The sequence below is a fragment of the Porites lutea genome, chromosome 6, assembly GCF_958299795.1.
Source record: "Porites lutea chromosome 6, jaPorLute2.1, whole genome shotgun sequence".
Taxonomy (NCBI): domain Eukaryota; kingdom Metazoa; phylum Cnidaria; class Anthozoa; order Scleractinia; family Poritidae; genus Porites; species Porites lutea.
In genome coordinates this window covers 35,075,902-35,103,734 of record NC_133206.1, presented here as the reverse complement: position 1 = coordinate 35,103,734, position 27,833 = coordinate 35,075,902, and the positions used below count along the sequence as shown (strand labels likewise).

The window sequence follows — 27,833 nt, the reverse complement described above, 5'->3', positions numbered from 1 at the left end:
TTCTCGGTCTATTTTGCATAAAAACAAAACATGAAAAAACTTAAGCCGTTTTTGTTTTTTTACCAAAACCACGACCTAACCCCTTTGGAAAAATGCAAATTTTGTGGCCTCTTTAAATCGACGTTTTTATAGTCTAAAAACACGTGTTTTCTATCTACGATGTTTTAGAATACTTTTTCTCGGTCTATTTTTCATAAAAACAAAAGATGAAAAAATTTCCATGGGTTTGGTCAAATAACTGAGATCTATTAATTTTTTTTTATTATGCAAAACAGACCTAGAAAAAGTATTCTGTAATATTATAGATAGAAAACAAATCCTTTTAAGCTATAAAAACTTCGATTTTAAAAAGAAGCAAAATTTGCACTAAAGGGGTTAGTCCGTGGTTTTCCTTGAACTCTTATCCTTACAACCCCTTCTTTGAAAAACATCGTGGATCCGCTCCTGTGGAACATACTAGAACACACTAAAAAGATAAATTAAGATGAAAAAAAAACAAACAAAATGACCAACTATGATGACTCACCGTATCGTTCTGTTCTCTCGTCTTGGATTTTTACAACGCCGCAAATGATCCTGCTAAAAAATATGAAATATCGTCGCGTACGAGATAATGCTATGATTTTTTTCTCAAAACGCTTTCTTAATCGTCATCTCTTACCGTCAACTAGGCCACAATCTGGTGCTATATTTAATGGTAATGCACTATGGCACTACCCGGGGAGTGGCACATTTTAAAAGCACATGCTAAAGATAAAGGGTGCTTAGAACGTTTTCACTCACGTGGCCAACATCTATGCAAATTCACTGGAACAAAAGACAGTTTTTACATGGGAAAAAAGTTCAACTCCCGCAGGATTGGTTTGGGACACAAACCTGGCCGACATGTCGTTGTTATGAAACACCAGTATGGCCGCCGTGACGTCATGTGAAAATGCCCTATATAGACAGGGCTAGGGGTAACTTGTTAGAGAAGGGGTTTCCTGGTTAAATCGTAGGAAAGATCAAAGGTCCAATCAGATTGCCATTTGTGTAGTCAGAACTGTAGTAAAAAATATGAGCAATTTTTTTTTTTATTGGACGCGATTTTTTTTGACAACCCACCAAATATCTCCAAACCAAACACGGTGGGTTGCCTTGTTGGCTCTTGCCTCAAGGTACCCCTAGTTTATCATATTAGGTCAAAATGGGTTATTAGTCTCTCTGATAACCCTACTCCGATGAGCCAATTAAATGCTGAACATTGAATAGCCATAGTCCAGTTATTAATCACATTTTTTATTACTTTTTTTTATTACATTCATGTTCTAACTATGAAATAACAAGGCTATCTTAACTTTCTTAATTGAATTTTTTGGGGGGATGAAACTGTTTCTCTTCTTTACTGAAAAATATTTTTTTTAGAAGAAAATTCGTAATAAAATAAAATCTTTCCTACTAACACGAATATTCTTCTCTTTTAATTATTTCGATTGCACGATTAACGGTCCACTTTAAGTATCCATTCATTAATAATACAAAACAATCCTTGATACACTTCCTTTTAAATGAAGTAATAAATAGAATTCGTTGACTCTTAAAATATTAATTCTTAATAAATGATGCTGAAATGAAGGAAAAACGAGCCTAAGGTCGTATAAGAAACAAATTCGAGAGGGGACAAATTTAGATTTTAATTTAATGTCAATCTGATGTCCTAGATAATCGCCTCATTCAAGTCATCAAAAAGGGCCTGCAAAAAAATTAAAAAAAAACAATAAAGTTATTGTTGCTTATCTAAGACCAATTGGGTGTCTCATTAATGGTGCTTGCAATATGCAACAAATTTAGTAAGACACGTTACCCTTAAGGACATTCCTCACGTTTTGCTCAAACTATCTACTTCAAAATGGAAAAAAGAAGTTTAATCAATCTCCTACTCCTTCTAATCAATGTAACAGTTGTGCTGTCACCTGTAGGAAACAACAAACTCCCCAACCTTCAAAGGGGGAGGAGGGGGGAAGGGTTGTTTTGTCATAAAAGTATACCCCGTTCAAGGAAAGTATCTCGATTATTTTGATGCTGTTTGTAGCTATAACATGTTATTTCCTTCTTTATTTACAATAGTATTATTGGTGAATGTGAAACCGCGTCTGGAAACCATGAGAACCAATCCAAAGAAATTTGTCTTTAAGGATTAATACCACACAATAAGCCGTAATATATGGATTTAGCCAGGGCCAAAAGCGAAGCTCTCGATAATATTTTTAGTTCATTCAAACAAAATATAAAATCGTGTAATGCTAGGCGGGGAAGGAAACGGAGAACGGTGAAAAACAACAATAGGTCTAACTAGCATAACAGCAACTTTGCACGTTCCGCACACTTTTTTTGTACATTACTTTGCCGCTGTTTTGCACGACTACAACGTGAAACTTCTAGAAACTTCTAAGGGCCTGTTTACATGGAGTGGGGGCCCCCGGTCTAGTGGGGTTGGTTTCTTTTGTTTTCACACTCTGGAGGACACAAAACAAAAGAAACCTACCCCACTAGACCGGGGTCCCCCACTCCATGTAAACAGGGTCTTAGTTACACTTTTAATGGAGGAAATGTCGTACGTGTTCTCGTTCACTTTTTTCACTGCCGCTCATTTTCACCATGCATTTGATTGGTGGCCGCTAGCGTTTCTTATTTTGTCACCGCCGCTACAAAATTTTAATGTAGTTCTTCCAACACAAAAACGTCTCCTTTTTTATATCTCTCGCTCTAGATCTCTGTCGCCCTTTTTCTCGTTGAGCTTCGCTGGCCTGCAGCCTACTTTCTCTTTTTCTCTGTCTTTCTCTTGCTCTATACTCCAAATTTGTGGACATGACAATTAATCTAAGCTTAATATTTTACACAACACGGATAAAGAAACAATTTTCCCTTTCCGTTTTCGTCTTTATTGACTATCTAGTTGTCTCTACTTTACAAGACACAGGTGGCTATGCGATTTCCCGCCAAAATAAGCTCGAGTTGTATTTGGGTTGCCACACCTGTTGATTGAGTTATTTTCCATTGGTTTGCCTGTGGTACGGCCTGAAGGTCGGGCGGGCGACTGTACGGTTACGTATCACCAAATTTTCTCGGATGGGTAGATCAGCATTAAATCCTATCGGCCGTAGCCCCTTTCTTTCCTCATGAAATTTACACAAGGTAGAACTGTTTTCTGATATTATATCACACTTACGTGATATTTCAAGCTGGAAATGTTCATGAAAGTGCAAGTCTCTTCAATTTGAAAGAAAAAAAATTTGACACGAAAGACAGTAGGATTTGAAACCACGACCGAGATGGTCCAGTATATTATGCTAACCACAAGACCACTGAGGATTTGCTGGAAAAGGCGAAATAATTTAAGCACATATAGCATAAATCCAAACCCACAAAAAAAACCAAACAGTTTCGAAACAGTGCTTAACCCCAATCAGTAGAGGTAGTGCTTAACCCTAGTTAGTAAAGGGGAAAACTACGTTTTGTAAATTTCATGAGGTGTCCGAAGGGGTCACGGTCGATGGGATTTAATGATAACCAAGGGTAGATTACTTCATTTTTTAACCATGGTGCTCCGCTGTGCGCGTGCGAGAGCTCCGCTATAAGAGCATTTCACTCAACGGTTCAATTCTAAAGGCACTTCAAAGCATCACTTTTACTTTTCTTCAGATTAACATTTGTTCTTTGTAATTTGTCTCGCCCATTTTATTATTGCACTTAACTTCTCCTTTTAATGCCATAAAATACTGTACACAACACTTAATTAGCTTACCTTAAAAAAGAACATTTACTGGGTACAAATTAAGGCCACGCCCCATTTACACAAACTGAGAGAAATGTATTTAGTATTCATTACATAATTACTTACCGGAGACTGGCCGTCTGCCCGCAGACCTGGGGCATACCAATCAGAGAAGTCATTAATATTGACTACATCTTGAGAACGTTTGCGCTTATATCTCCGCTGTAGGAAAGAGAAAATAAGGCTCACATATTGAACTACATATAAGTAAATAAATATGCGCTAGTTGGTGAACGGTCCGTTTGCGGTGTCGTTGATCATCTAATGAGAACTTCGCGTATTCAAATGATTAAGTTAAACGCTGTTTTAAAAAAAGGGTTTATAAACAAAAACAGAGAACAAAACTGAATGCACGGCTGGCACTACGGCAAAGGGCTGATTTATTATAGGACAATATTTCGGCCTGTATATCATTCTATCTAGCATTTATAATTGTAGTTAATTCTTAACCACCTATGTAAATTTCCAATATAAATTTAGGAGCCGTTCAAAGATATTTTCTCTCGGTATAGCTCTGGCCCTGAGGAAGGCTAATTAAATATTGGCCTACAATAAATCAGCCCTTTGCCGCATTACGAGCCCTGCATTCAGTTTTGTTTTATTTTACACATCAAGTGACGTCTGGCTACAGCATCTCTTTCATTAGAGATCCAGCAAGAGGAACCAGTCAGTTTTATTTACGCGTTGCGTGGACCTCTGCATTCAAACAGTTTTTCCTAAAAACAGAGAGTCATCCTTACTATTCCTTACTATTGAAAAATAAAAGAAAAGAATTCAGACTCCATGACATGCGTCAGTTACCTTAGTGTGTAAGGGGAAGTGATGGAACATTTAAACGGAACCTATAACTGCGACCAGAGACACATGTGGAAAAAGTTTCAGCCTTGCAAGACAAAGACAAAGAAGATACGGGACTAACGGATTCCTATGAGTAAAGTTTTCACTTACCGCTAATAACAATAGAAGTGGACAGCAGCAGCAGAGAAGAAGTAAACTAACAATAAGAATGATTATCCAAAGCTCAATTTCGGAGGGTTCTGTTGAATAAATAATTGCCTGTAATTGAGACTGTAAGTAAATTAATTTTGTATTTATGTTTCTTACGTTCTCCTCCATGTTCATTTGTTGCTGATATATATACTAAAATCACTGGACCTGGATGTAGTAATGTGGTCTTTGTAGCTGTAATGAAGCATTCTACGAGTACATTCACATAGGAAAACAAGAATCAGACCAGAGCTCCGCGTAGAACGTCACGTGTTACGAACCTACTGCTTATGAGAGAAAACATCAGACTTAGCTCATTAACATTGGGTTCGTCCCATGTGAGGTCCGCTGTTTGAGTTACGTCTTAGTTTGCCCTATATACAAGTACAGATGTACAGGGCTTACTAAAATCTGGAGAAAGATTGCTGTGCATGTAAATACAATAGTTTATAGAACATTTCCTTTAGCTTCAACAGAACATGTTACGGACTTTTAGAACGTTTATAAGGAATTCAAAGGCAGCGAAATGTAGGAACGCCGTTAATATGTCAGCAACAAATAATACATTCAAATGGCCGGACAAATTTGTCCATACCTTTTAATTTACTTCATAGAAATAATGAAGAAAAAGGAAGATATGTTATATGTTTTTGTTAGCTTTTCTTGACTTGACCGTGCACAACGTTAAACAGCATCCCTATCATTTTGAACTTACTGACCAATAACACAACGCAATAATTTATTCAGTCATAATTTGTGAACAAAAAGCAAAGGATTGTGCACGGTTAAGGAGCTTCCAACATGAAGTACAGAATTGTTGTTTCAACGGTGATGTTTGCCGGCTTTCATAACCACTCTCCTATACCAACTACGACTACATAGGATAGCACGCCAGGTAATGCAACGATTGCTTCGCCTAACTTATTCTATAAGGTCCATAAAACTGAAAATGCGTCATTGTGGTGTCTAGTTTACAACACAGATAACAAGACTACTGCTAGAAATAATGCACTTATCTAAAAATATCACATTTGCGTCAACATACGTCAACATACCTGGAGATGCTATGGTAGTAGCCGGTGCTGTTGATAACAAGATCGGAAGTATTTCGGACACCTGCAAATTTCCCCCAATGGTGAAGAAATTTATGTCTTTCGTCTTGTTGGCTTCACGAAGAGAAAGAGCAATGCTGACATTTGTTACATTAGAGGAAGCGAGGAAGTAAAGCTTGTATCGAACTCCTAAACCTGGAAATCCTTGGTAGTAGCCAACAATTTCCATTCTGTCAAAACTTGGAAATTGGCTTCTGAAGTATGGCTCGAAAACGTCATCAGTTAAGGCGTTAGATAGAGCGCGGAAACTGTCTGTGTCATTGTTAGCCAGGGAGGAGCCGTAATTAGAGCCTAGCTCAAGTATTTCCATCTGAACTTCAAACTGTAATGGTTCTTGCTCTAAGAAAGAAGAAATATTGCTAAATATTCTGTTTCCAACAATGCGAAGTCGCTATTAGTAAAATCACATTGGAATATGCTTATATCATTCAGTCGTCCATAGGACTGTAAACGCTTAAAAACAAACTATTTACCACTTACACGGCAAAAAGAAACCACCCTTGGGGAGGTTACATTACTGGTGTTTAATTGGCTAGATCACCTTGAGGTTTGAAATAGGTCTGTAGTTTGCAAGAACTTCATGATCTAAGTTGGCTTTCTTAAGTAGAGGGGATAGAACAGCAGTTTTCAAAGAAGACGGAAAATAACCGGATTCCAGTGACAAGTTGACAATCTTCAGGATAATTGGTAAAAGTAAATCGCTGCTCAGTAGGGTGGCGGGAAGCGGATCCAAAATACAGGATTTCATGATGATATTGTTAGCAATGTTCGACAGTTCGGTGTAAGAAGTTGGTGCAAAATTTACAAGCTGACAGGTTAGTGATGAAGTATCTGGGGTTCTGAAGAAATCAGGAATTACAGGTGTACCAAGATTACTTCTGATATTGACGATTTTCTCCTCAAAAAAGTGGATGAATTTATTGGCGAGATCAACTGCAGAAGAGCTGGTAGGGAAACGTTTATCTGCTTTCCTGTGAAGAACACGAGTAATTGTGCGAAACAGGGGTTTGCTGTCACTTTCAGCTGAATAGAGCAGGCTAGAATAGTAATCCATTTTTGATTTGAAAATGGTGTGCTTTGCAACACTGCGTTAGTCGGTATAAGATTGATAGCTGGAAGTGAGTCGGGAAGGACGCCATCGCCTTTCAAGCCCACGACAGGTCACTTTCTGCTCCTTGATTTCCTCAATGTACCAAGGGGCACGCGGGCTAACATCTTAGGTCTAGGCTCAACTGCAATATTTAGATGTGTAAATTTCCTTCCACCACTTCCAAAATCCACTTCTCGGGAATGTATTTTTTATCTAACAACGCACATTACATATGTATTTATTAATTTCGACAGATAAAGGCGTTATTAATTCAGCGTCCGTTAGTTTTCATCTAAATACTCTCATGGCACATAAAGTGCCAAATTGATATCATTACCTATGTCACAGTTTTCGCCTTCATAGCCTGGGTCACAACTGCAACTGTAGGAGTCACCACTTATGGAACATATTCCATGTTCACACGGATCTGGATTACACGCGTCTGGAGCTGAAATAAGAAAACGTGTCATCAAGCCCTTTACGAGAAAGATGTAAAATAAACCAAGTTTCTGTCAAGTTGTATTCTGCTTCTCACTGAAACTTTAAGGCAAGGTATATGGTTCTTGAACTAGAAAGTACGTATTTTCACAACGCGTTGTTTTTCATTTACTATCAAAGCGATAACGATCACGCCTTACCTCACAAACACTTATTGTTACGTTTCTAATTGCTATTTAAATCTCCTTCAGATATTTAAATAGCCTTATTTCGTAAGCTGTTGTTAGAGGTGCTTCCACGCTAGCCTCTCTGCTATAAAAATTTGAACCCTTTGAATTTGGTTGTGACGTCAGCGCAGTGTACGTACGTACGTCCCCACAGACACTAGTAAATGGGAAACGGAGACTCTGTAAGGGAGGGGAAGGGAATCCCATGAATGTATATGCGTTTGTTTTGGACAAAAGCAAACCTGTTAAGTGACGCCGCGGTAAAAAAACTTATGCTTTCCTTATAGCTTAGCTACGCTCCAGGACCAATCTTGTCTAAGCTTGGTCAGAATTTTGACTGGTTAATTCATGCGTACATATTTGTGCTGCATCGACAACTAAAGCTCTGTGTCATATTACGTTTTTTTCACTTTTGTATTCTTCACCTACCGCCACAGAATTAAATACAGCTGCTACCAGGTTTTTATTCGTTCAGCGTTCGTTTGCTTGTTTTGTGTTCGTTTTAAAAAAAAGCGTTCCATAAAGTCAACGAGATTTATCAATGGCCGCTTTTTTGAGAGATCATTCAGCAAAGCTTAAGTGTTGTTGACCTCACCTGCTGGCCTCCAGGAACTGCATAGCAAGTGAGTATGAGTAATTATATTTTTCCCTGGTTTTAGTTTGGTTGTGAAGTCGGGCATAATTATTTCATTTCTGTAACGATAATGCATGTTTTCAAGATTTGAGATGATGTGTGACCTCGCGTTAACAGGTTCAAAATACACTTTGAATCTTATAGAAATTCTTTTTCTGATCGAGAATGAAAGAAAGAACAGGTTATAAAAAGTAATCAGTTTTCGTATTGGTTGTAAAAAGTAAGCCTTAAGCAAAACTCTTGTAGTGAATTTGGTTTATCTAGTATTCGCCATTCCAAACGCGAAAAAGGCTAAAAACAACAAACCCAGAGAAAGCAAGGTTTTAAAAGGATTTCAGGAACATTTTAGTCACACTGCTTGCGCCCTTGAATAAATACGATTGTTTTTGTACATGTTTATATCTAAATGTTTTCAAAGAACAAACGATCCTCAATACGAGCCCTTCTTTACTAGAACAGACAATTCAACGTATTAAAACACAAATAATTGAAACAGATGTAGCAGTTTACGTTGAATCGAGTAAAACTGAATAAAATAATAACATCACCAAAACTCTAAAGGGATTAGTATATATCACAAAACGTTGGCGAGAAAATACCTATGTTCACATTTGTCACGTTATGACTTGTTTCGTATTGAAAATGAATTTTTCTAAAATGGATTGTTAACAGACGACTTTTTAAACATCAACGCTAGAGGACAGTAACAAGAAATATATGGTTTTGGCTCTCTTTATAATTCAATGTCTAAGGATAAAAAAACCTTAATTGAAAACTCTGTTTGAAAAAAAGAAAGTCACGCCCAAAACATTAATAAATCTCGGGACCTGTACAAACGTATAACGCATTATTAGTTTGTCAAAATCCTCAGCAAAAGAGGAAACAATTTGGCGTCATCATCTTTAAATTAGAGAGTAATAGCGAGTTGTTTTGCCAAAATATGAAGTCCATTAAGGGAATAATCGGTTCGTCCTGTCCCGGGTTATGAGGGTGGCTACAATATGAAATAACATAAGTTTCATCGTGTCAAGCGTGTCAAGGACTCCTTGAAAACCCATGAAATCGACACCATTAACAAAACCAAAAAAAAGCTTTAAAAGTATAGAAAGAAACTTAGGTAAACAATACCTATTTCGCAATTGAGTCCATAAAAGCCAACGTTGCATTGACAAGTATATCCATTCACTTGGTCCATGCAAGTGCCATTGTTAAGGCATGTCACACCCAAACAATCATTGATATCTAAAAAAAATGAAATAAGAAATCTTCCAAACGTATTACTATTACGAGACTAACAAAGATATTTAAAAATCATACGACCTTGACGAAAGTCAAAGTATTCAAACTATTTCGCTCCCAAAACAAAACAAACACTGCTCTATTCCACTTTACCTTCAAACGACTCAAACTCGACAAACAAATAGAAAAACAAATTCCGAACTAACCTTCAGAACAATTGACCCCAGAAAATCCTGCCAGGCATGACGAAGATACTAACAAAGAAGAAAAAGAAGGAACTAAAGAAGAGGTCGTAAAATTCTCTCCAACAGATACTCCAGGCACACTAGCAGAAACAGTAAAAGACAACGACTCAGAAACAAGCGAAAAAAGCGGACTAGTCGACAGGCTGCTGGCGGACAGGGTAGCAGGACCGGTAGAGGTCGAGAAACTTCGCGAAACACTAGCCGACGTGGACGCTGAGGCACTGGTCAACAAGCTGCTAGCAAAAGGCCTGACAGCAGAGGAGGAGACCACGAAACTTGGCGACACACTGGGCGATGTGGAGGCCGAGGCACTGGGCGATGTGGAGGCCGAGGCACTGGTCGACAAGCTGGCTGACAAGGTAGCAGAGGTGAAGTCCCAAACACTTGGTGACACACTGGCTGAAGTTGAGGTCGAGGCACTGCGCGACACGCTGGCTGACATGGTAGCAGAGGTGAAGGCCGAGACACTTGGCGACACACTGGGCGATGTGGAGTCCAAGGCACTAGTCAACACCCGGGCAAACAGAATAGCAGAGGTTGAGGCCGAGACACTTGGCAACACACTTGGCGATATTGAGATTGAGGCACTGGTTGACACACTGACTGACACGCTAGAAGAGGTGGAGGCTGAGACACTAAGGGACACATTGGGCGATGTGGAGACCGAAGCACTGGTCGACTCGCTGGCTGACACGCTAGCAGTGGTGGAGGGCGAGACACTTGGCGACACACTGAGCGACGTAAAAACCGAAACACTGGTCGACACAAAAGCTGTCACGGTAGTAGAAGTGAAGGCCAAGTCACTTGGTGACACAATGGGCAATGTAAAGGCTGCGGCACTGGTCGACATGCTCGCTGACTCGCTGGCAGAAGCAGAGGCCGACACACTTGGCGACACACTGGGCGATGTTAAGGTTGAGCCACTGCGCAACACGCTGGCTGACAAGCTCACAGAGGTGAAGGCCGAGACACTAGGCGACACACTAATCGACCCGGAGGTTGAGGCACTGGTTGACCCGCTGTCTGACTCGCTAGCAGAAGTGGAGGCCAAAAAACTCAGTGAGACACCAGTCGATACGCTGGCCGTCACAGTAATAGAAGTGAAGGCGAACACACTTGCTGACACTCTAGGCGATGTGGAGGCCGAGGCACTGGTGGACATGCTTGCTGTCACGCTAGCAGAGATAGAGGCCGAGACACTTGGCGACACACTAGGAGATGTGGACGCTGACACACTGGTCGACACGCTTGCTGAGACTATAGCAGAGATAGAGGCCGAGCTACTTGACGACAAACTGGCGGATCTGGAGGCCGACGCACTGGTCGACACGCTGGCTGACTCGCTAGTTGAGGTTGAGGCAGAGACACTTTCTGACACACTAGGCAATGTGGACACCGAGGCACTGGTCGACACGCTGGCTGACTCGCTACTTGAGGTGGAAACCGAGACACTTGGCGACACACTGGGTGATGCAGATGCCGGGGCACTGGTGAACACGCTGGCTGAGTCGCTAGTTGAGGTTGAAGCCGAGACACTTTCCGACACACTACGCAATGTGGAAGCTGAGGCACTGGTCGACACGCTGGCTGACTCGCTAGTTGAGGTGGAGGCCGAGACACTTGGCGACACACTGGGTGATGCAGACGCCGGGGCACTGGTCGACACGCTGGCTGACTCGCTAGTTGAGGTGGAGGCCGAGAAACTTGGCGACACACTGGGCGATGTGGACTCAGAGACAATGGTCGCCACGCTGGCTGACTCGCTAGTGGAGGTGGAGGCCGAGACACTTGGCGACACACTGGGCGATGTGGACGCCGAGGCACTGATCGACACGCTGGCTGACTCGCTAGTTGAGGTAGAGGCCGAGACACTTAGCAACACACTGGTCGACATGCTGGCCAACACAGTATTAGAAGTGAAGGCCGAGATACTTGCTGACACTCTGGGCGACGAGGGGTCCAAGGCACTGGTCGACACCCCGGCTGACAGGCTAGCAGATGTTGAGGCCGAGACACTTGGTGACACACTTGGCGATATTGAGATTGAGGCACTGGTCGACACACTGACTGACACACTAGCAGAGGTGGAGGCTGAGAAACTTACGGACACATTAGCCGATGTGGAGACCGAGGCACTGGTCGACACGCTGCCTGACACGCTAGCAGTGGTAAAGGGCGAGACACTTAAGGACACACTGAGCGACGTAAAAGCCAAGGCACTGGGCGACAAACTCGCTGTAATGGTAGTAGAAGTGAAGGCCAACTCATTAGGTGACACACTGGGCAATGTGGAGGCTGAGGCACTGATTGACATGCTCGCTGACTCGCTGGCAGAAGCGGAGGCCGACACACCTGGTGACACACTGGGCGATGTTGAAGTTGAGACACTGGTGGACACGCTGGCTGACTCACTAGTTGATGTGGAGACCGAGACACTTGGCGACACACTGGGTGATGCAGACGCCGGGGCACTGGTCGACACGCTGGCTGAGTCGCTACTTGAGGTTGAGACCAAGACACTTTGCGATACGCTAAGGGAAGTGGACGCCGAGCCACTGGTCGACACGCTGCCTGCCTCGCTAGTTGAGGTAGAGGCCAAAAAACTTGGCGAAACACTGGGTGAAGTAGACGCCGGGGCAGTAATCGACACGCTGGCTAAGTCGCTAGTTGAGGTGGAGGCCGAGACACTTTGCGACACACTAGGCGATGTGAACGTTGAGGCACTGGTCGATACGCTGGCTGACTCGCTAGTTGAGGTTGAGGCCGAGACACTTTGCGATACGCTAGGGGAAGTGGACGCCAAGCCACTGCTCGACACACTGGCTGACTCGCTAGTTGAGGTGGAGACCAAGACACTTTGCAACACACTAGGCGATGTGGACACCAAGCCACTGGTCGACACGCTGGCTGACTCGCTAGTTGACGTTGAGGCCGAGACACTTTCCGACACACTAGGCGATGTGGACGCCGGGGCACTGGTCGACACGCTGGCTGACTTGCTAGTTGAGGTGAAAACCGAGACACTTGGCGACACACTGGGTGATGCAGATGCCGTGGCACTGGTCAACACGCTTGCTGAGTCGCTAGTTGAGGTTGAGGCCGAGACACTTTGCAACACACTAGGCGATGTGGACGCCGAGCCACTGGTCGACACGCTGGCTGACACGCTAGTTGAGGTGGAAACCAAGACACTTGGCGACACACTGGGTGATGCAGATGCCAGGGCACGGGTCAACACGCTGGCTGAGTCGCTAGTTAAGGTTGAGGCAGAGACACTTTGCAACACACTAGGCGATGTGGACGCCGCGCCACTGGTCGACACGCTGGCTGACTCGCTAGTTGAGGTGGAAACCATGAAACTTGGCGACACACTGGGTGATGCAGACGCCGTGGCACTGGTCAACACGCTGGCTGAGTCGCTAGTTGAGGTTGAGGCCGCGACACTTTCCGACAAACTAGGCAATGTGGACACCGAGACACTGGTCGACACGCTGGCTGACACGCTAGTTGAGGTGGAAACCGAGACACTTGGCGACACACTGGGTGATGCAGACGCCGGGGCACTGGTGAACACGCTGGCTGAGTCGCTAGTTGAGGTTGACGCCGAGAGACTTTCCGACACACTACGCGATGTGGAAGGCGAGACACTGGTCGACACGCTGGCTGACTCGCTACTTGAGGTGGAAACCGAGACACTTGGCGACACACTGGGTGATGCAGATGCCGGGGCACTGGTGAACACGCTGGCTGAGACGCTAGTTGAGGTTAAGGCCGAGACACTTTCCGACACACTACGCGATGTGGAAGCCGAGGCACTGGTCGACACGCTGGCTGACTCGCTAGTTGAGGTGGAGTCCGAGACACTTGGCGACAAACTGGGAGATGCAGACGCCGGGGCACTGGTCGACACGCTGGCTGACTCGCTAGTTGACGTGGAAGCCAAGACACTTGACGACACACTGGGCGATGTGGACTTTGAGACACTGGTCGACATGCTGGCTGACTCGCTAGTTTATGTGGAGACCAAGACACTTGGCGACACACTGGGTGATGCAGACGCCAGGGCACTGGTGAACACGCTGGCTGAGTCGCTAGTTGAGGTTGAGGCTAAGACACTTTGCAACACACTAGGCGATGTGGACGCCGAGCCACTGGTCGACACGCTGGCTGACTCGCTAGTTGAGGTGAAAACCGAGACACTTGGTGACACACTGGGTGATGTAGTCGCCGGGGCACTGGTCGACACGCTGGCTGAGTCGCTAGTTGACGTTGAGGCCGAGACACTTTCCGACACACTAGGCGATGTGGACGCCGAGGCACTGGTCGACACGCTGGCTGTCTCGCTAGTTGAGGTGAAAACCGAGACACTTGGCGACACACTGGGTGATGTAGTCGCCGGGGCACTGGTCGACACGCTGGCTGAGTCGCTAGTTGAGGTGGAGGCTGAGACACTTTGCGACACACTAGGCGATGTAGACGCCAAGGCACTGGTCGACACGCTGGCTGACTCGCTAGTTGAGGTAGAGGCCGAGACACTTAGCAACACACTGGTCGACATGCTGGCCAACACAGTATTAGAAGTGAAAGCTGAGATACTTGCTGACACTCTGGGCGACGTGGAGTCCAAGGCACTGGTCGACACCCCGGCTGACAGGCTAGCAGATGTTGAGGCCGAGACACTTGGTGACACACTTGGTGATATTGAGATTGAGGCACTGGTCCACACACTGACTGACACACTAGCAGAGGTGGAGGCTGAGAAACTTACGAACACATTAGCCGATGTGGACACGCTGCAAGACACGCTAGCAGTGGTAAAGGGCGAGACACTTGGCGACACACTGAGCGACGTAAAAGCCAAGGCACTGGTCGACAAACTCGCTGAAATGGTAGTAGAAGTGAAGGCCAAGTCATTAGGTGACACACTGGGCAATGTGGAGGCTGAGGCACTGATTGACATGCTCGCTGACTCGCTGGCAGAAGCGGAGGCCGACACACTTGGTGACACACTGGGCGATGTTGAAGTTGAGACACTGGTAGACACGCTGGCTGACTCACTAGTTGATGTGGAGACCAAGACACTTGGCGAAACAGTGGCCGATGTGGACGCAAAGGCACTGTTCGACACGCTTGCTGACTCGCTAGTTGAGGTGGAGGCCGAGACACTTGGCGACACACTTGGTGATTTAGACGCCAGGGAACTGGTCGACATGCTGGCTGAGTAGGTAGTTGAGGTGGAGGCCGACACACTTTGCGAGACCCTAGGCGATGTGGACGCCAAGGCACTGGTCGACACGCTGGCTGACTCGCTAGTTGAGGAGGTGGCCGAAAAACTTGGCGACACACTAGGCGAAGTGGACGCCAAAGCACTGAACGACACGCTGGCTGAATCGATAGTTGAGGTGGTGGCCGAGACACTTGGCGACACACTTGGCGATGTGGACGCAGAGCTACTGGTCGACACGCTGGCTGACTCTCTAGTTGAGGTTGAGGCCGAGACACTTGGCGACACACTAGGAGATGTGGACGCTGACACACTGGTCGACACGCTTGCTGAGACTATAGCAGAGATAGAGGCCGAGCTACTTGACGACAAACTGGCGGATCTGGAGGCCGACGCACTGGTCGACACGCTGGCTGACTCGCTACTTGAGGTTGAGGCAGAGACACTTTCCGACACACTAGGCAATGTGAACACCGAGGCACTGGTCGACAGGCTGGCTGACTCGCTAGTTGAGGTGGAGGCTGAGACACTTTGCGACACACTAGGCGATGTGGACGCCGAGGCACTGGTCGACACGCTGGCTGACTCACTGGTTGAGGTAGAGGCCGAGACACTTACCAACACACTAGTCGACATGCTGGCCAACACAGTATTAGAAGTGAAGGCCGAGATACTTGCTGACACTCTGGGCGACGTGGAGTCCAAGGCACTGGTCGACACCCCGGCTGACAGGCTAGCAGATGTTGAGGCCGAGACACTTGGTGACACATTTGGCGATATTGAGATTGAGGCACTGGTCCACACACTGACTGACACACTAGCAGAGGTGGAGGCTGAGAAACTTACGAACACATTAGCCGATGTGGAGACCGAGGCACTGGTCGACACGCTGCAAGACACGCTAGCAGTGGTAAAGGGCGAGAGACTTGGCGACACAATGAGCGACGTAAAAGCCAAGGCACTGGTCGACAAACTCGCTGTAATGGTAGTAGAAGTGAAGGCCAAGTCATAAGGTGACACACTGGGCAATGTGGAGGCTGAGGCACTGATTGACATGCTCGCTGACTCGCTGGCAGAAGTGGAGGCCGACACACTTGGTGACACAAGGGGCGATGTTGAAGTTGAGACACTGGTGGACACGCTGGCTGACTCACTAGTTGATGTGGAGACCGAGACACTTGGCGACACACTGGGTGATGCAGACGCCGGGGCACTGGTCGACACGCTGGCTGAGTCGCTACTTGAGGTTGAGACCAAGACACTTTGCGACACGCTAAGGGAAGTGGACGCCGAGCCACTGGTCGACACGCTGCCTGACTCGCTAGTTGAGGTAGAGGCCAAAAAACTTGGCGAAACACTGGGTGAAGTAGACGCCGGGGCAGTAATCGACACGCTGGTTAAGTCGCTAGTTGAGGTGGAGGCCGAGACACTTTGCGACACACTAGGCGATGTCAACGTTGAGGCACTGGTCGACACGCTGGCTGACTCGCTAGTTGAGGTTGAGGCCGAGACACTTTGCGATACCCTAGGGGAAGAGGACACCAAGCCACTGCTCGACACACTGGCTGACTCGCTAGTTGAGGTGGAGACCAAGACACTTTGCAACACACTAGGCGATGTGGACGCCAAGCCACTGGTCGACACGCTGGCTGACTCGCTAGTTGACGGTGAGGCCGAGACACTTTCCGACACACTAGGCGATGTGGATGCCGGGGCACTGGTCGACACGCTGGCTGACTTGCTAGTTGAGGTGAAAACCGAGACACTTGGTGACACACTGGGTGATGCAGATCCCGTGGCACTGGTCAACACGCTCGCTGAGTCGCTAGTTGAGGTTGAGGCCGAGACACTTTGCAACACACTAGGCGATGTGGACGCCGAGCCACTGGTCAAAACGCTGGCTGCCTCGCTAGTTGAGGTGGAAACCGAGACACTTGGCGACACACTGGGTGATGCAGATGCCAGGGCACTGGTCAACACGCTGGCTGAGTCGCTAGTTGAGGTTGAGGCAGAGACACTTTCCGACACACTAGGCAATGTGGACACCAAGGCACTGGTCGACACGCTGGCTGACTCGCTAGTTAAGGTGGAAACCGAGACACTTGGCGACACACTGGGTGATGCAGATGCCGGGGCACTAGTGAACACGCTGGCTGAGTCGCTAGTTGAGGTTGAGGCCGAGACACTTTGCGACACACTACGCGATGTGGAAGCCGAGGCACTGGTCGACACGCTGACTGACTCGCTAGTTGAGGTGGAGGCCGAGACACTTGGCGACACACTGGGTGATGTGGACTCTGAGACACTGGTTGACACGCTGGCTGACTCGCTAGTGGAGGTGGAGGCCGAGACACTTAGCGATACACTGGGTGATGTAGTCGCCAGGGCACTGGTCGACACGCTGGCTGAGTCGCTAGTTGAGGTGGAGGCTGAGACACTTTGCGACACACTAGGCGATGTGGACGCCGAGGCACTGGTCGACATGCTGGCTGACTCGCTAGTTGAGGTAGAGGCCGAGACACTTAGCAATACACTGGTCGACATGCTGGCCAACACAGTATTAGAAGTGAAGGCCGAGATACTTGCTGACACTCTGGGCGACGTGGAGTCCAAGGCACTGGTCGACACCCCGGCTGACAGCCTAGCAGATGTTGAGGCCGAGACACTTGGTGACACACTTGGCGATATTGAGATTGAGGCACTGGTCCACACACTGACTGACACACTAGCGGAGGTGGAGGCTGAGAAACTTACGAACACATTAGCCGATGTGGAGACCGAGGCACTGGTCGACACGCTGCAAGACACGCTAGCAGTGGTAAAGGGCGAGACACTTGGCCACACACTGAGCGAGGTAAAAGCCAAGGCACTGGTCGACAAACTCGCTGTAATGGTAGTAGAAGTGAAGGCCAAGTCATTAGGTGAGACACTGGGCCATGTGGAGGCTGAGGCACTGATTGACATGCTTGCTGTCTCGATGGCAGAAGCGAAGGCCGACACACTTGGTGACACACTGGGCGATGTTGAAGTTGAGACACTGGTGGACACGCTGGCTGACTCACTAGTTGATGTGGAGACCAAGACACTTGGCGAAACAGTGGGCGATGTGGACGCTAAGGCACTGTTCGACACGCTTGCTGACTCGCTAGTTGAGGTGGAGGCCGAGACACTTGGCGACACACTTGGTGATTTCGACGCCGGGGAACTGGTCGACATGCTGGCTGAGTCGGTAGTTGAGGTGGAGGCCGACAAACTTTGCGAGACCCTAGGCGATGTGGACGCCAAGGCACTGGTCGACACGCTGGCTAACTCGCTAGTTGAGGAGGTGTCCGAAACACTTCGCGACACACTAGGCGAAGTGGACGCCAAAGCACTGGACGACACGCTGGCTGAATCGATAGTTGAAGTGGTGGCCGAGACACTTGGCGAAACACTTGGCGATGTGGACGCAGAGCTACTGGTCGACACGCTGGCTGACTCTCTCGTTGAGGTTGAGGGCGAGACACTTGGCGACACACTAGGAGATGTGGATGCTGACACACTGGTCGACACGCTTACTGAGACTATAGCAGAGATAGAGGCCGAGCTACTTGACGACAAACTAGCGGATATGGAGGCCAACACAATGCTCGACACGCTGGGTGACTCGCTACTTGAGGTTGAGGCCGAGACACTTTCCGACAAACTAGGCGATTTGGACACCGAGGCACTGGTCGACACTCTGGCTGACTCGCTAGTTGAGGTGGAAACCGAGACACTTGGCAACACACTGAGTGATGCAGACGCAGTGGCACTGGTCAACACGCTGGCTGACTCGCTAGTTGAGGTTGAGGCCGAGACACTTTGCAACACACTAGGCGATGTTGACGCCAAGCCACTGGTCAACACGCTGGCTGACTCGCTAGATGAGGTAGAACCCAAAAAAATTGGCGAAACACTGGGTGAAGTAGACGCCGGGGCAGTAATCGACACGCTGGGTAAGTCGCTAGTTGAGGTGGAGGCCGAGACACTTTGCGACACACTAGGCGATGTGAACGTTGAGGCACTGGTCGACACGCTGGCTGAGTCGCTAGTTGAGGTTGAGGCCGAGACACTTTGCAACACACTAGGCGATGTGGACGCCAAGCCACTGGTGAACACGCTGGCTGACTCGCTACTTGAAGTGGACACCAAGACACTTGGCGAAAAACTGGGTGATGCAGACGCCAGGGCACTGGTGAACACGCTGGCTGACTCGCTAGTTGAGGTTGAGGCCAAGACACTTTGCAACACACTAGGCGATGTGGACGCCGAGCCACTGGTCGACACGCTTGCTGACTCGCTAGTTGACGTTGAGGCCGAGACACTTTCCGACACACTAGGCGATGTGGACGCCGGGGCACTGGTCGACACGCTGGCTGAGTTGCTACTTGAGGTTGAGGCCAAGACACTTTGCAACACACTAGGCGATGTGGACGCCGAGGCACTAATGGACACGCTGGCTGACTCGCTAGTTGAGATGGAGGCCGAGACACCTTGCGAGACACTGGGCGATAAGGACGCTGAGACACTGGTCGACACGCTGCCTGACTCGCTAGTGGAGGTTGAGGCGGAGACCCTTTGCGATACCCTAGGGGAAGTGGACGCCAAGACACTGGTCGACACGCTTGCTGACTCGCTAGTTGACGTTGAGGCCGAGACACTTTCCGACACACTAGGCGATGTGGACGCCGGGGCACTGGTCGACACGCTGGCTGACTCGCTAGTTGAGGTGAAAACCGAGACACTTAGCAACACACTGGGTGATGCAGATGGCGTGGCACTGGTCAACACGCTTGCTGAGTCGCTAGTTGAGGTTGAGGCCGAGACACTTTGCAACACACTAGTCGATGTGGACGCCGAGCCACTGGTCGACACGCTGGGTGACTCGCTAGTTGAGGTGGAAACTGAGACACTTGGCGACACACTGGGTGAGGCAGATGCCGTGGCACTGGTAAACACGCTGGCTGAGTCGCTAGTTGAGGTTGAGGCCGAGACACTTTGCAACACACTAGGGGATGTGGACACCGAGCCACTGGTCGACACGCTGGCTGACTCGCTAGTTGAGGTGGAGACTGAGACACTTGGCGACACACTGGGTGATGCAGACGCCAGGGCACTGGTCAACACGCTGGCTGAGTCGCTAGTTGAGGTTGAGGCCGAGACACTTTGCAACACACTAGGCGATGTGGACGCCGAGCCACTGGTCGACACGCTGGCTGACTCGCTAGTTGAGGTGGAGGCCGAGACACTTCGCGACACACTGAGTGATGCAGACGCCGGGGCACTGGTCGACACGCTGGCTGAGTTGCTACTTGAGGTTGAGGCCAAGACACTTTGCAACACACTAGGCGATGTGGACGCCGAGGCACTAATGGACACGCTGGCTGACTCGCTAGTTGAGGTGGAGGCCGAGACACTTGGCGAGACACTGGGCGATAAGGACGCTGAGACACTGGTCGACACGCTGCCTGACTCGCTAGTGGAGGTTGAGGCGGAGACCCTTTGCGATACCCTAGGGGAAATGGACGCCAAGACACTGGTCGACACGCTGGCTGACTTGCTAGTTGAGGTGGAGGCCGAGACACTTGGCGACACACTGGGTGATGTAGACGCCGGGGCACTGGTCGACACGCTGGCTGAGTCGCTAATTGAGGTGGAGGCCGAGACACTTAGCGACACACTGGTCGACATGCTGGCCGTCACAGTATTAGAAATAAAGGCGGAGACACTTGCTGAGGCCCTGGGCAACGTGGAGTCCAAGGCACTGGTTGACAGCCCGGCTGACACACTAGCAGAGGTGGAGGATGAGAAACTTACCGACACACTAGCCGATGTGGAGACCGAGCCACTGGTCGACATGCTGCCTGACAGGCTAGCAGTGGTAAAGGGCGAGACACTTGGCGACACACTGAGTGACATAAAAGCCAAGGCACTGGTCGACATGCTCGCGAACTCGCTGGCAGAAATGGAGGCCGACACACTTGTTGACACACTGGGAGTTGTTAAAGTTGAGGCACTGGTGGACACGCTGGGTGACACGCTAGCAGAGGTGGAGGCCAAAACACTTGGTGACACACTGGGTGAAGTTGAGGTCAAGGGACTGCGCGGCACGCTGGCTGACACGGTAGCAGAGGTGGAGGCCGAGACACTTGGTGACACACTGGGCGATGTGGAGACCAAGGCACTGGTCGATACCCTGGCAGACAGGCTAGCAGAGGTTAAGGCCGAGACACTTGGCAACACAGTTGGCGATGTTAAGATCGAGGCACTCGTCAACACGCTAACTGACACGGTAGTAAAAGTAAAGGCCAAGTCACTTGGTGACACACTGGGCGATGTTGAGGTTGAGGCACTGGTGGACACGCTGGCTGACAAGCTAGCAGAGGTGGAGGCCAAAACACTTGGTGACACACTGGGTGAAGTTGAGGTCAAGGGACTGTGCGGCACGCTGGCTGACACGGTAGCAGAGGTGGAGGCCGAGAGACTTGGTGAAACACTGGGCGATGTGGAGTCAAAGGCACTGGTCGATACTCTGGCAGACAGGCTTGCAGAGGTTAAGGCCGAGACACTTGGCGACACACTGGGCGATGTTGAGGTTGAGGCACTGCGCATGCTGCCTGACAGGCTAGCAGTGGTAAAGGGCGAGACACTTGGCGACACACTGAGTGACGTAAAAGCCAAGGCACTGGTCGACATGCTCGCGAACTCGCTGGCAGAAGCGGAGGCCGACACACTGGGCGAGGTTAAAGTTGAGGCACTGGTGGACACGCTGGCTGACACGCTAGCAGAGGTGGAGGCCAAAACACTTGGTGACACACTGGGTGAAGTTGAGGTCAAGGGACTGCGCGGCACGCTGGCTGACACGGTAGCAGAGGTGGAGGCCGAGACACTTGGTGAAACACTGGGCGATGTGGAGTCAACGGCACTGGTCGATACTCTGGCAGACAGGCTAGCAGAGGTTAAGGCCGAGACACTTGGCGACACACTGGGCGATGTTGAGGTTGAGGCACTGCGCGACACGCTGGCTGACAAGCTCACAGAGGTGAAGGCCAAGACACTAGGCGACACACTAGGCGATCTGGAGGCTGAGGTACTGGTTGACACGCTCCCTGACTCGCTAGCAGAGGCCGAGGCTGAGACACTTAGCGAGACACTGGTCGACCCGCTGGCCGTCAAGGTATTAGAAATGAAGGCCGAGACACTTGCTGACACCCTGGGCGATGTAAAGTCCAACGCACTTGTCGACACCCCGGATGACCGGGTAGCAGATGTTGAGGCCGAGACACTTGGCGACACAATTGGCGATATTGAGATTGAGGCACTGGTCGAATCACTGACTGACATGCTAGCAGAGGTGGAGGCTGAAAAACTTACGGACACACTGGGCGATGTGGAGACCGAGGCACTGGTCGACACGCTGGCTGACACGCTAGCAGTGGTGGAGGGCGAGACACTATCCGGCACACTGGTAGATATGGAGGCCGAGGCACTGTTTGACACGCTAGCTTTCAAAGTAGTAGGAGTGGAGGCCGAGAGACTTGGTGACAAACTGGGCGATGTGGAGGCCAAGGCACTGGGTAACACGCTGGGTGACACGCTAGCAGAAGTGGAGAGCGAGACACTTGGTGACACACTGAGTGATGTGGAGGCCGAGGCACTGCTCGACATCCTGGCTGACACGGTAGTAGAAGTGGCGGTCGAGACACTTGGTGACACACTGAACGATGTGGAGGCCGAGGCACTGCTCGACACGCTGGCTGCCACGCTACCAGAGGTGGAGGGCGAAACACTCGGCGACACACTGGGCGATGTGGAGGCCGAGCCACTCGCCGACACGCTGGCTGACACGCTAGCAGAGGTGGAGTCCGAGACACTTGGTGACACTCTGATCGATGTGGAGGCTGAGGCACTGTTCGACACGGTGGCTCTCACCGTAGTAGAAGTGATGGCCAAGACACTTGGTGACAAACTGGGCGATGTGGAGGCTGAGGCACTGGTAGACACGCTGGCTGACACGCTAGCAGAGGTGGAGGCCGAGACACTTGGTGACACACTGGGCGATGTGGAGGCCGAGGCATTAGTCGACGCGCTGGCTGACACGCTAGCAGAGGTGGAGTCCGAGACACTTGGTGACACACTGATCGATGTGGAGGCTGAGGCACTGTTCGACACGGTGGCTCTCACGGTAGTAGAAGTGGAGACCGAGACACTTGGTGACAAACTGGGCGATGTTGAGGCCAAGGCACTGGGTGACACGCTGGGTGACACGCTAGCAGAGGTGGAGAGCGAGACACTTGGTGACACACTGAGTGATGTGGAGGCCGAGGCACTGCTCGACACGCTGGCTGCCACGCTACCAGAGGTGGAGGGCGAGACACTCGGCGACACACTGGGCGATGTGGAGGCCGAGGCACTGGTCGACACCCTGCCTGTCACGGTTGTTGAAGTGATGGCCGAGAGACTGGGTGACAAACTGGGCGATGTGGAGGCCGAGGCACTGGTCGAGATGCTGGCTGGCACGCTAGCAGAGGTGGAGGGCGAGACACTTGGCGAGATACTGGGCGATGTGGAGGCCGAGCCACTCGCCGACACCCTGGCTGACACGCTAGCAGAGGTGGAGGCCGAGACACTTGGTGACACACTGGGCGATGTGGAGGCCGAGGCACTAGTCGGCGCGCTGGCTGACACGCTAACAGAGGTGGAGTCCGAGACACTTGGTGACACTCTGATCGATGTGGAGGCTGAGGCACTGTTCGACACGGTGGCTCTCACGGTAGTAGAAGTGGAGACCGAGACACTTGGTGACAAACTGGGTGAGGTGGAGGCCGACGCACTGGTAGACACGCTGGCTGACACGCTAGCAGAGGTGGTGGGCGAGAGACTCGGCGAGACACTGGGTGATGTGGAGGCCGAGGCACTGATCGACGCTCTTGCTGAGAGGCTAGCAGAGGTATTGGCTGAGACACTTGGCGACAAACTGGGCGATGTGGAGGCATTAGAGTCCCCGGGTTGTGAGTTTTGCGTTCCTTTGTTAAGTCAGAAACAGAGGAGTAAGATATATACATGCCTTGTTTTTTTTTTTTTTTTTTTTCTTTTGAGACATTAAAAGCCTGCTGATCTTTTGTTGGGTTAGATTCCCGTTTTATATTGTTGGGAGAAATCTCTTTGCTTTTGATGAAGATTGAAGAGGGTGTAGGTTTCTTAATATTTTGAGAAAAACAACATTGATATTGTTATTTGAGTTTTTTCTGTAACGAAATAAATTTTGTATTTCATTTAATAACTGCGTATTATTTGTAAATCTTTATTTGTAAGTCAGTGTAAAAGAATTACACTGTAAATGCCTGGAGTTCTAATTTGATTTAATAGTAGACTGATTCCCTTTCGGACCTTAAATCTTCGGGTATGGTTGCTTACGGTTAATGTGTGGCTATTTGTTGCTTTAAATGTTTTGATCAGGGTACACTTTTACTCCAACTTAGGCATTTGACAATTATTAGAAACTTGTTTTTGTTTGCTCTTTATTGTTTCAATAGTAGACAGTAACCATTAGAACAGAGAGTTCTGTTGCATTTGGTCAGATCGTAAGTAAAATGTTAAAATTTATTATTTGACTGCCAGTAGTGATAGATTGTGACTATAGCCCATGACCATTCCATTAGAAATTCTAACTCTTGGACTTGTTTTGAATGTAAAATTTAGCGATTTAGGCGAAAGCTTCTTCCCTAGAACAATCCTAATGGCAAACACAACATCTTTTAAAGTTAAATGTGATTCTTAGTCTACGAGTTGTGCTTATGCATGGTTCAATTTGACCTGTTACCATTTCCCCTGATATTTGAAATGTTTTTCTTTCCTGGTGTTCTATTTCCTACCCCCGAGCACGCAGAGGAAGACAATTCCCACCCTTGAACTCTTGATCGACCTCATAATCGGTTTTCTGTACATCTAGCTTTTTGAGATCAATAGTGTTTTCCGAACAATAGCAAAGCGAGACGTTTTCAGAGTTACTTGAGAGAAGGATAATACGTGTACGTAGTTAAACCATTAATAATTAATTAAAACAACAATACATTTGAAAACAAAAAAGGAGTTCAGTTCAGTTCACATTTTACACTCAGGTTTTCCGGTTAACAACTTTTCATCTGGTTAGCAATAAAGGATTAGAAACTGAAATGGGTTTTACAACTGAAGTCAACGCTCATTACGCGACTATGAGTAGGGTGTTTCGCGTAAATAAAGTACACGGAACATTTAAATTTTAAACTGAAGTGCGTGTAATATAAATAAACCAGCGCACGCGGGGCACACATTTAACTAATTTTAACAGACTGTTCGTCTGAACAGAAAGAAAGGGAAAGAAGCCGATAGGGAAAAGAAAATATATACTTTAAAAAACCAACTAAACAAATACGCAAACAAAACAAACCAAAAACAACAAAAAAAGAAAAAGGAAGAAAGAAAGGGTATAATAAGTAGGATTCGAACCCTGCACCTTCGGCTTGACGCGACTTCACCTTACCACTACACTACTTAGAACAATGAAGGAAATCTGGCGTAAAGTCTTTGATTTATCGCCTTTTCCACGGAACTTTCGCCGGCAAAAGACGTTTAAAACAGATAGACCTGTATTTAACACGAATTCCAAGGTATATTTTAGGAAAATAACCGTTCTATTGACAGTTAAAAAACCAATGTAAACGTATTTCATGGCAATGAAAGAACTGTTACCAGCAAAGCCGAAACAAATGCTTTCTTACCTCGATTTCCGCTGTTAATTTGAAGCTAACAGTCCAAATCACATCCATTTTCTATAAAAGGTACTTCTAACTTTAAAATTTATCGCTAAAAGCACTTCTTGACCTCTTAAACAGCCGCTAAAGAAACCGGGCCGGGTTTATGGCGGTTTTTTTTGCACGTTGCCTTGTTGTTAGGTAACTGCGTTCGCCCAAACCGATAGAGCGAGATATTTAAAGGGGTATGAACAAAGAAAGATCACGCCTCGCTTGGCTATTGTCGCTTCGCGAGAAAAAGCGTTGTATACATTTTCATACACAGTCTATTTAATTTGTCCTATTATTAAACTTGGCTGAAGAAATACTTCTTTCTTTTGCAATAAAATCCATTCGAGTACGCATCATACGCTCATTCGTTTGAAATTTTAAAAGATACTTTCAAATACAGACTTTAATTTTTGTAGGTTATTTCTCTCCAACCACTCTCCGACAAATTCCTGTGTTTTTATTTGAATATACGTAGTCTTGAGTTTCGCAGCTTCGTGCAAAACACGCGAGAAATAACACGTACTTCGCAAAATCAAAGAGAGGTTATTTGGTCAAAACTTCGTGTAATGAACACATATAACGTAAAATAAAAGACTTCATTGTTTTCTGGTATTGTTTCAATGTTTTTGTTCTTATGTTTTACGTCATCTATGTCCAGTACACAAAGTAAAGACCAGTTATTTTTTAGCTGCCACGCCCCTGTACCCCTGGGACAGAACCGCTTTAAACAACTCCCCATCCCGGGCCCACAGGGCTGGGCTTGTCCCGGGGGTTGCCTGGGGGGATGGTCACAGGTCAAAATGAACCATGCATTTGGTTTATACAATTTTTTGTAACTATGTTTGAACTTGGTTTTGTAGGTTTTACTGTTCTTAATTATCATATTGTAAATACCAGTCCATTACATATTGTAAACACGTTGCAATTTATTTTCAGTGCGAGAATGTGGTGATTGGACATCTTTATCTCTTTATTTATTTCTTTCAATTTTCCTACCGGTTGTTCAACGGCATGTTTTTCGGCATTTCTTCCATGTTTCTCTGAGTTTGTCCCTACACTTTCACAAAATATTTTGAGCCCTCTTTAGCCTGCGAGCAAGCTCTCCTGTTTGGGCGTGCAAAGCCAGCCGCGCGAGAACGCGCTTTCGCGTCTCGTCTCGCGTACCTCTCGCGCGTCTACTTTTCACAACATCCCCCAAATGGAGAGCTTGCTCACAGGCTAACCCCTCTTTAACGGGTGGCATCCCTTCTTAATCGGTCTGTACAACTTCCCATAAATACATAAGATGTAGTATCTTACCTTCCAATGCGAGGAACATAATGCACATGGAGAATACGAAACGTATCCTACGGGACATTTCTTTAGAATTGGACCTCCTGTATTTTTAACTTGTACTTGGCCCTCTTTTATTCAAATAGGTTTCCTGTGAAGGAAGTTAACTGTGTTAGGCAAGAAAAGTACTGTTTGGGTGATGAAATGTCGTTGACAAAGGGTCTTCTGTTAGTGATCATTTAAATTGTTAGTTTATAGGGAATAACAAAGGAAGTAGTTTGTAATATAGAGGGGTTATACTTTGTTCTTACTAGTCCGAGAAGTGTTTTGATTTCCTGATACTGTCCAAGCGCCTTTCGCGTGATCCCTGTATTCTCTTTATGAAAGTGAACATGATCTTTGTAGTAGAATGAACAACCCATGCGGTTGAAAAAGAAACTGAAAACTTCAGGCTTGACCAGGAATCGAACCCTGGCCTTTGCGATGATCGGACGCAACGCCCTATGCATTGAGCCAACTGGAGAGCAAGCCACTGTGAGCTCGTAATATCCCCTGATGGTGGATTTGATATGATTAGACCTTATTCACGATACCCGCCATCTCTGCACGTGGTTAAGGACTGACGGGATAAAAGCAATGTCACGTGATTTCTAAGGGGCCAAACAAGTGATAAAATCTGCCAATGCACAAAACCGAAGTCAAGTTTGAAAATTGTGGACATCATACAAATAAGAACATTTTTATCT

The 27,833-nt window shown here is 47.7% G+C and overlaps 1 protein-coding gene and 1 long non-coding RNA gene across 2 annotated transcripts; both read right to left on the bottom strand.

Moving 5' to 3' along the window:
• Positions 1 to 1,333: 1,333 nt before the first annotated feature.
• Positions 1,334 to 4,854, bottom strand: LOC140940715 (uncharacterized). Its single transcript, XR_012166366.1, has 3 exons — positions 4,763 to 4,854; positions 3,881 to 3,976; positions 1,334 to 1,732 (listed from the first exon to the last, which is right to left on the bottom strand). It is a non-coding gene; the product is annotated as an uncharacterized lncRNA (long non-coding RNA).
• A 913-nt stretch (positions 4,855 to 5,767) lies between these two features.
• On the bottom strand, positions 5,768 to 27,133 carry LOC140942223 (uncharacterized). Its single transcript, XM_073391187.1, is given in 12 exon segments — positions 5,768 to 6,252; positions 7,341 to 7,451; positions 9,431 to 9,544; positions 9,748 to 10,034; positions 10,143 to 11,333; positions 11,433 to 11,633; positions 11,727 to 12,869; positions 12,951 to 15,515; positions 15,825 to 17,423; positions 17,565 to 21,147; positions 21,265 to 24,057; positions 27,115 to 27,133. Coding segments are annotated over 12 exon segments (14,091 nt in total).
• Between the last annotated feature and the right edge of the window lie 700 nt (positions 27,134 to 27,833).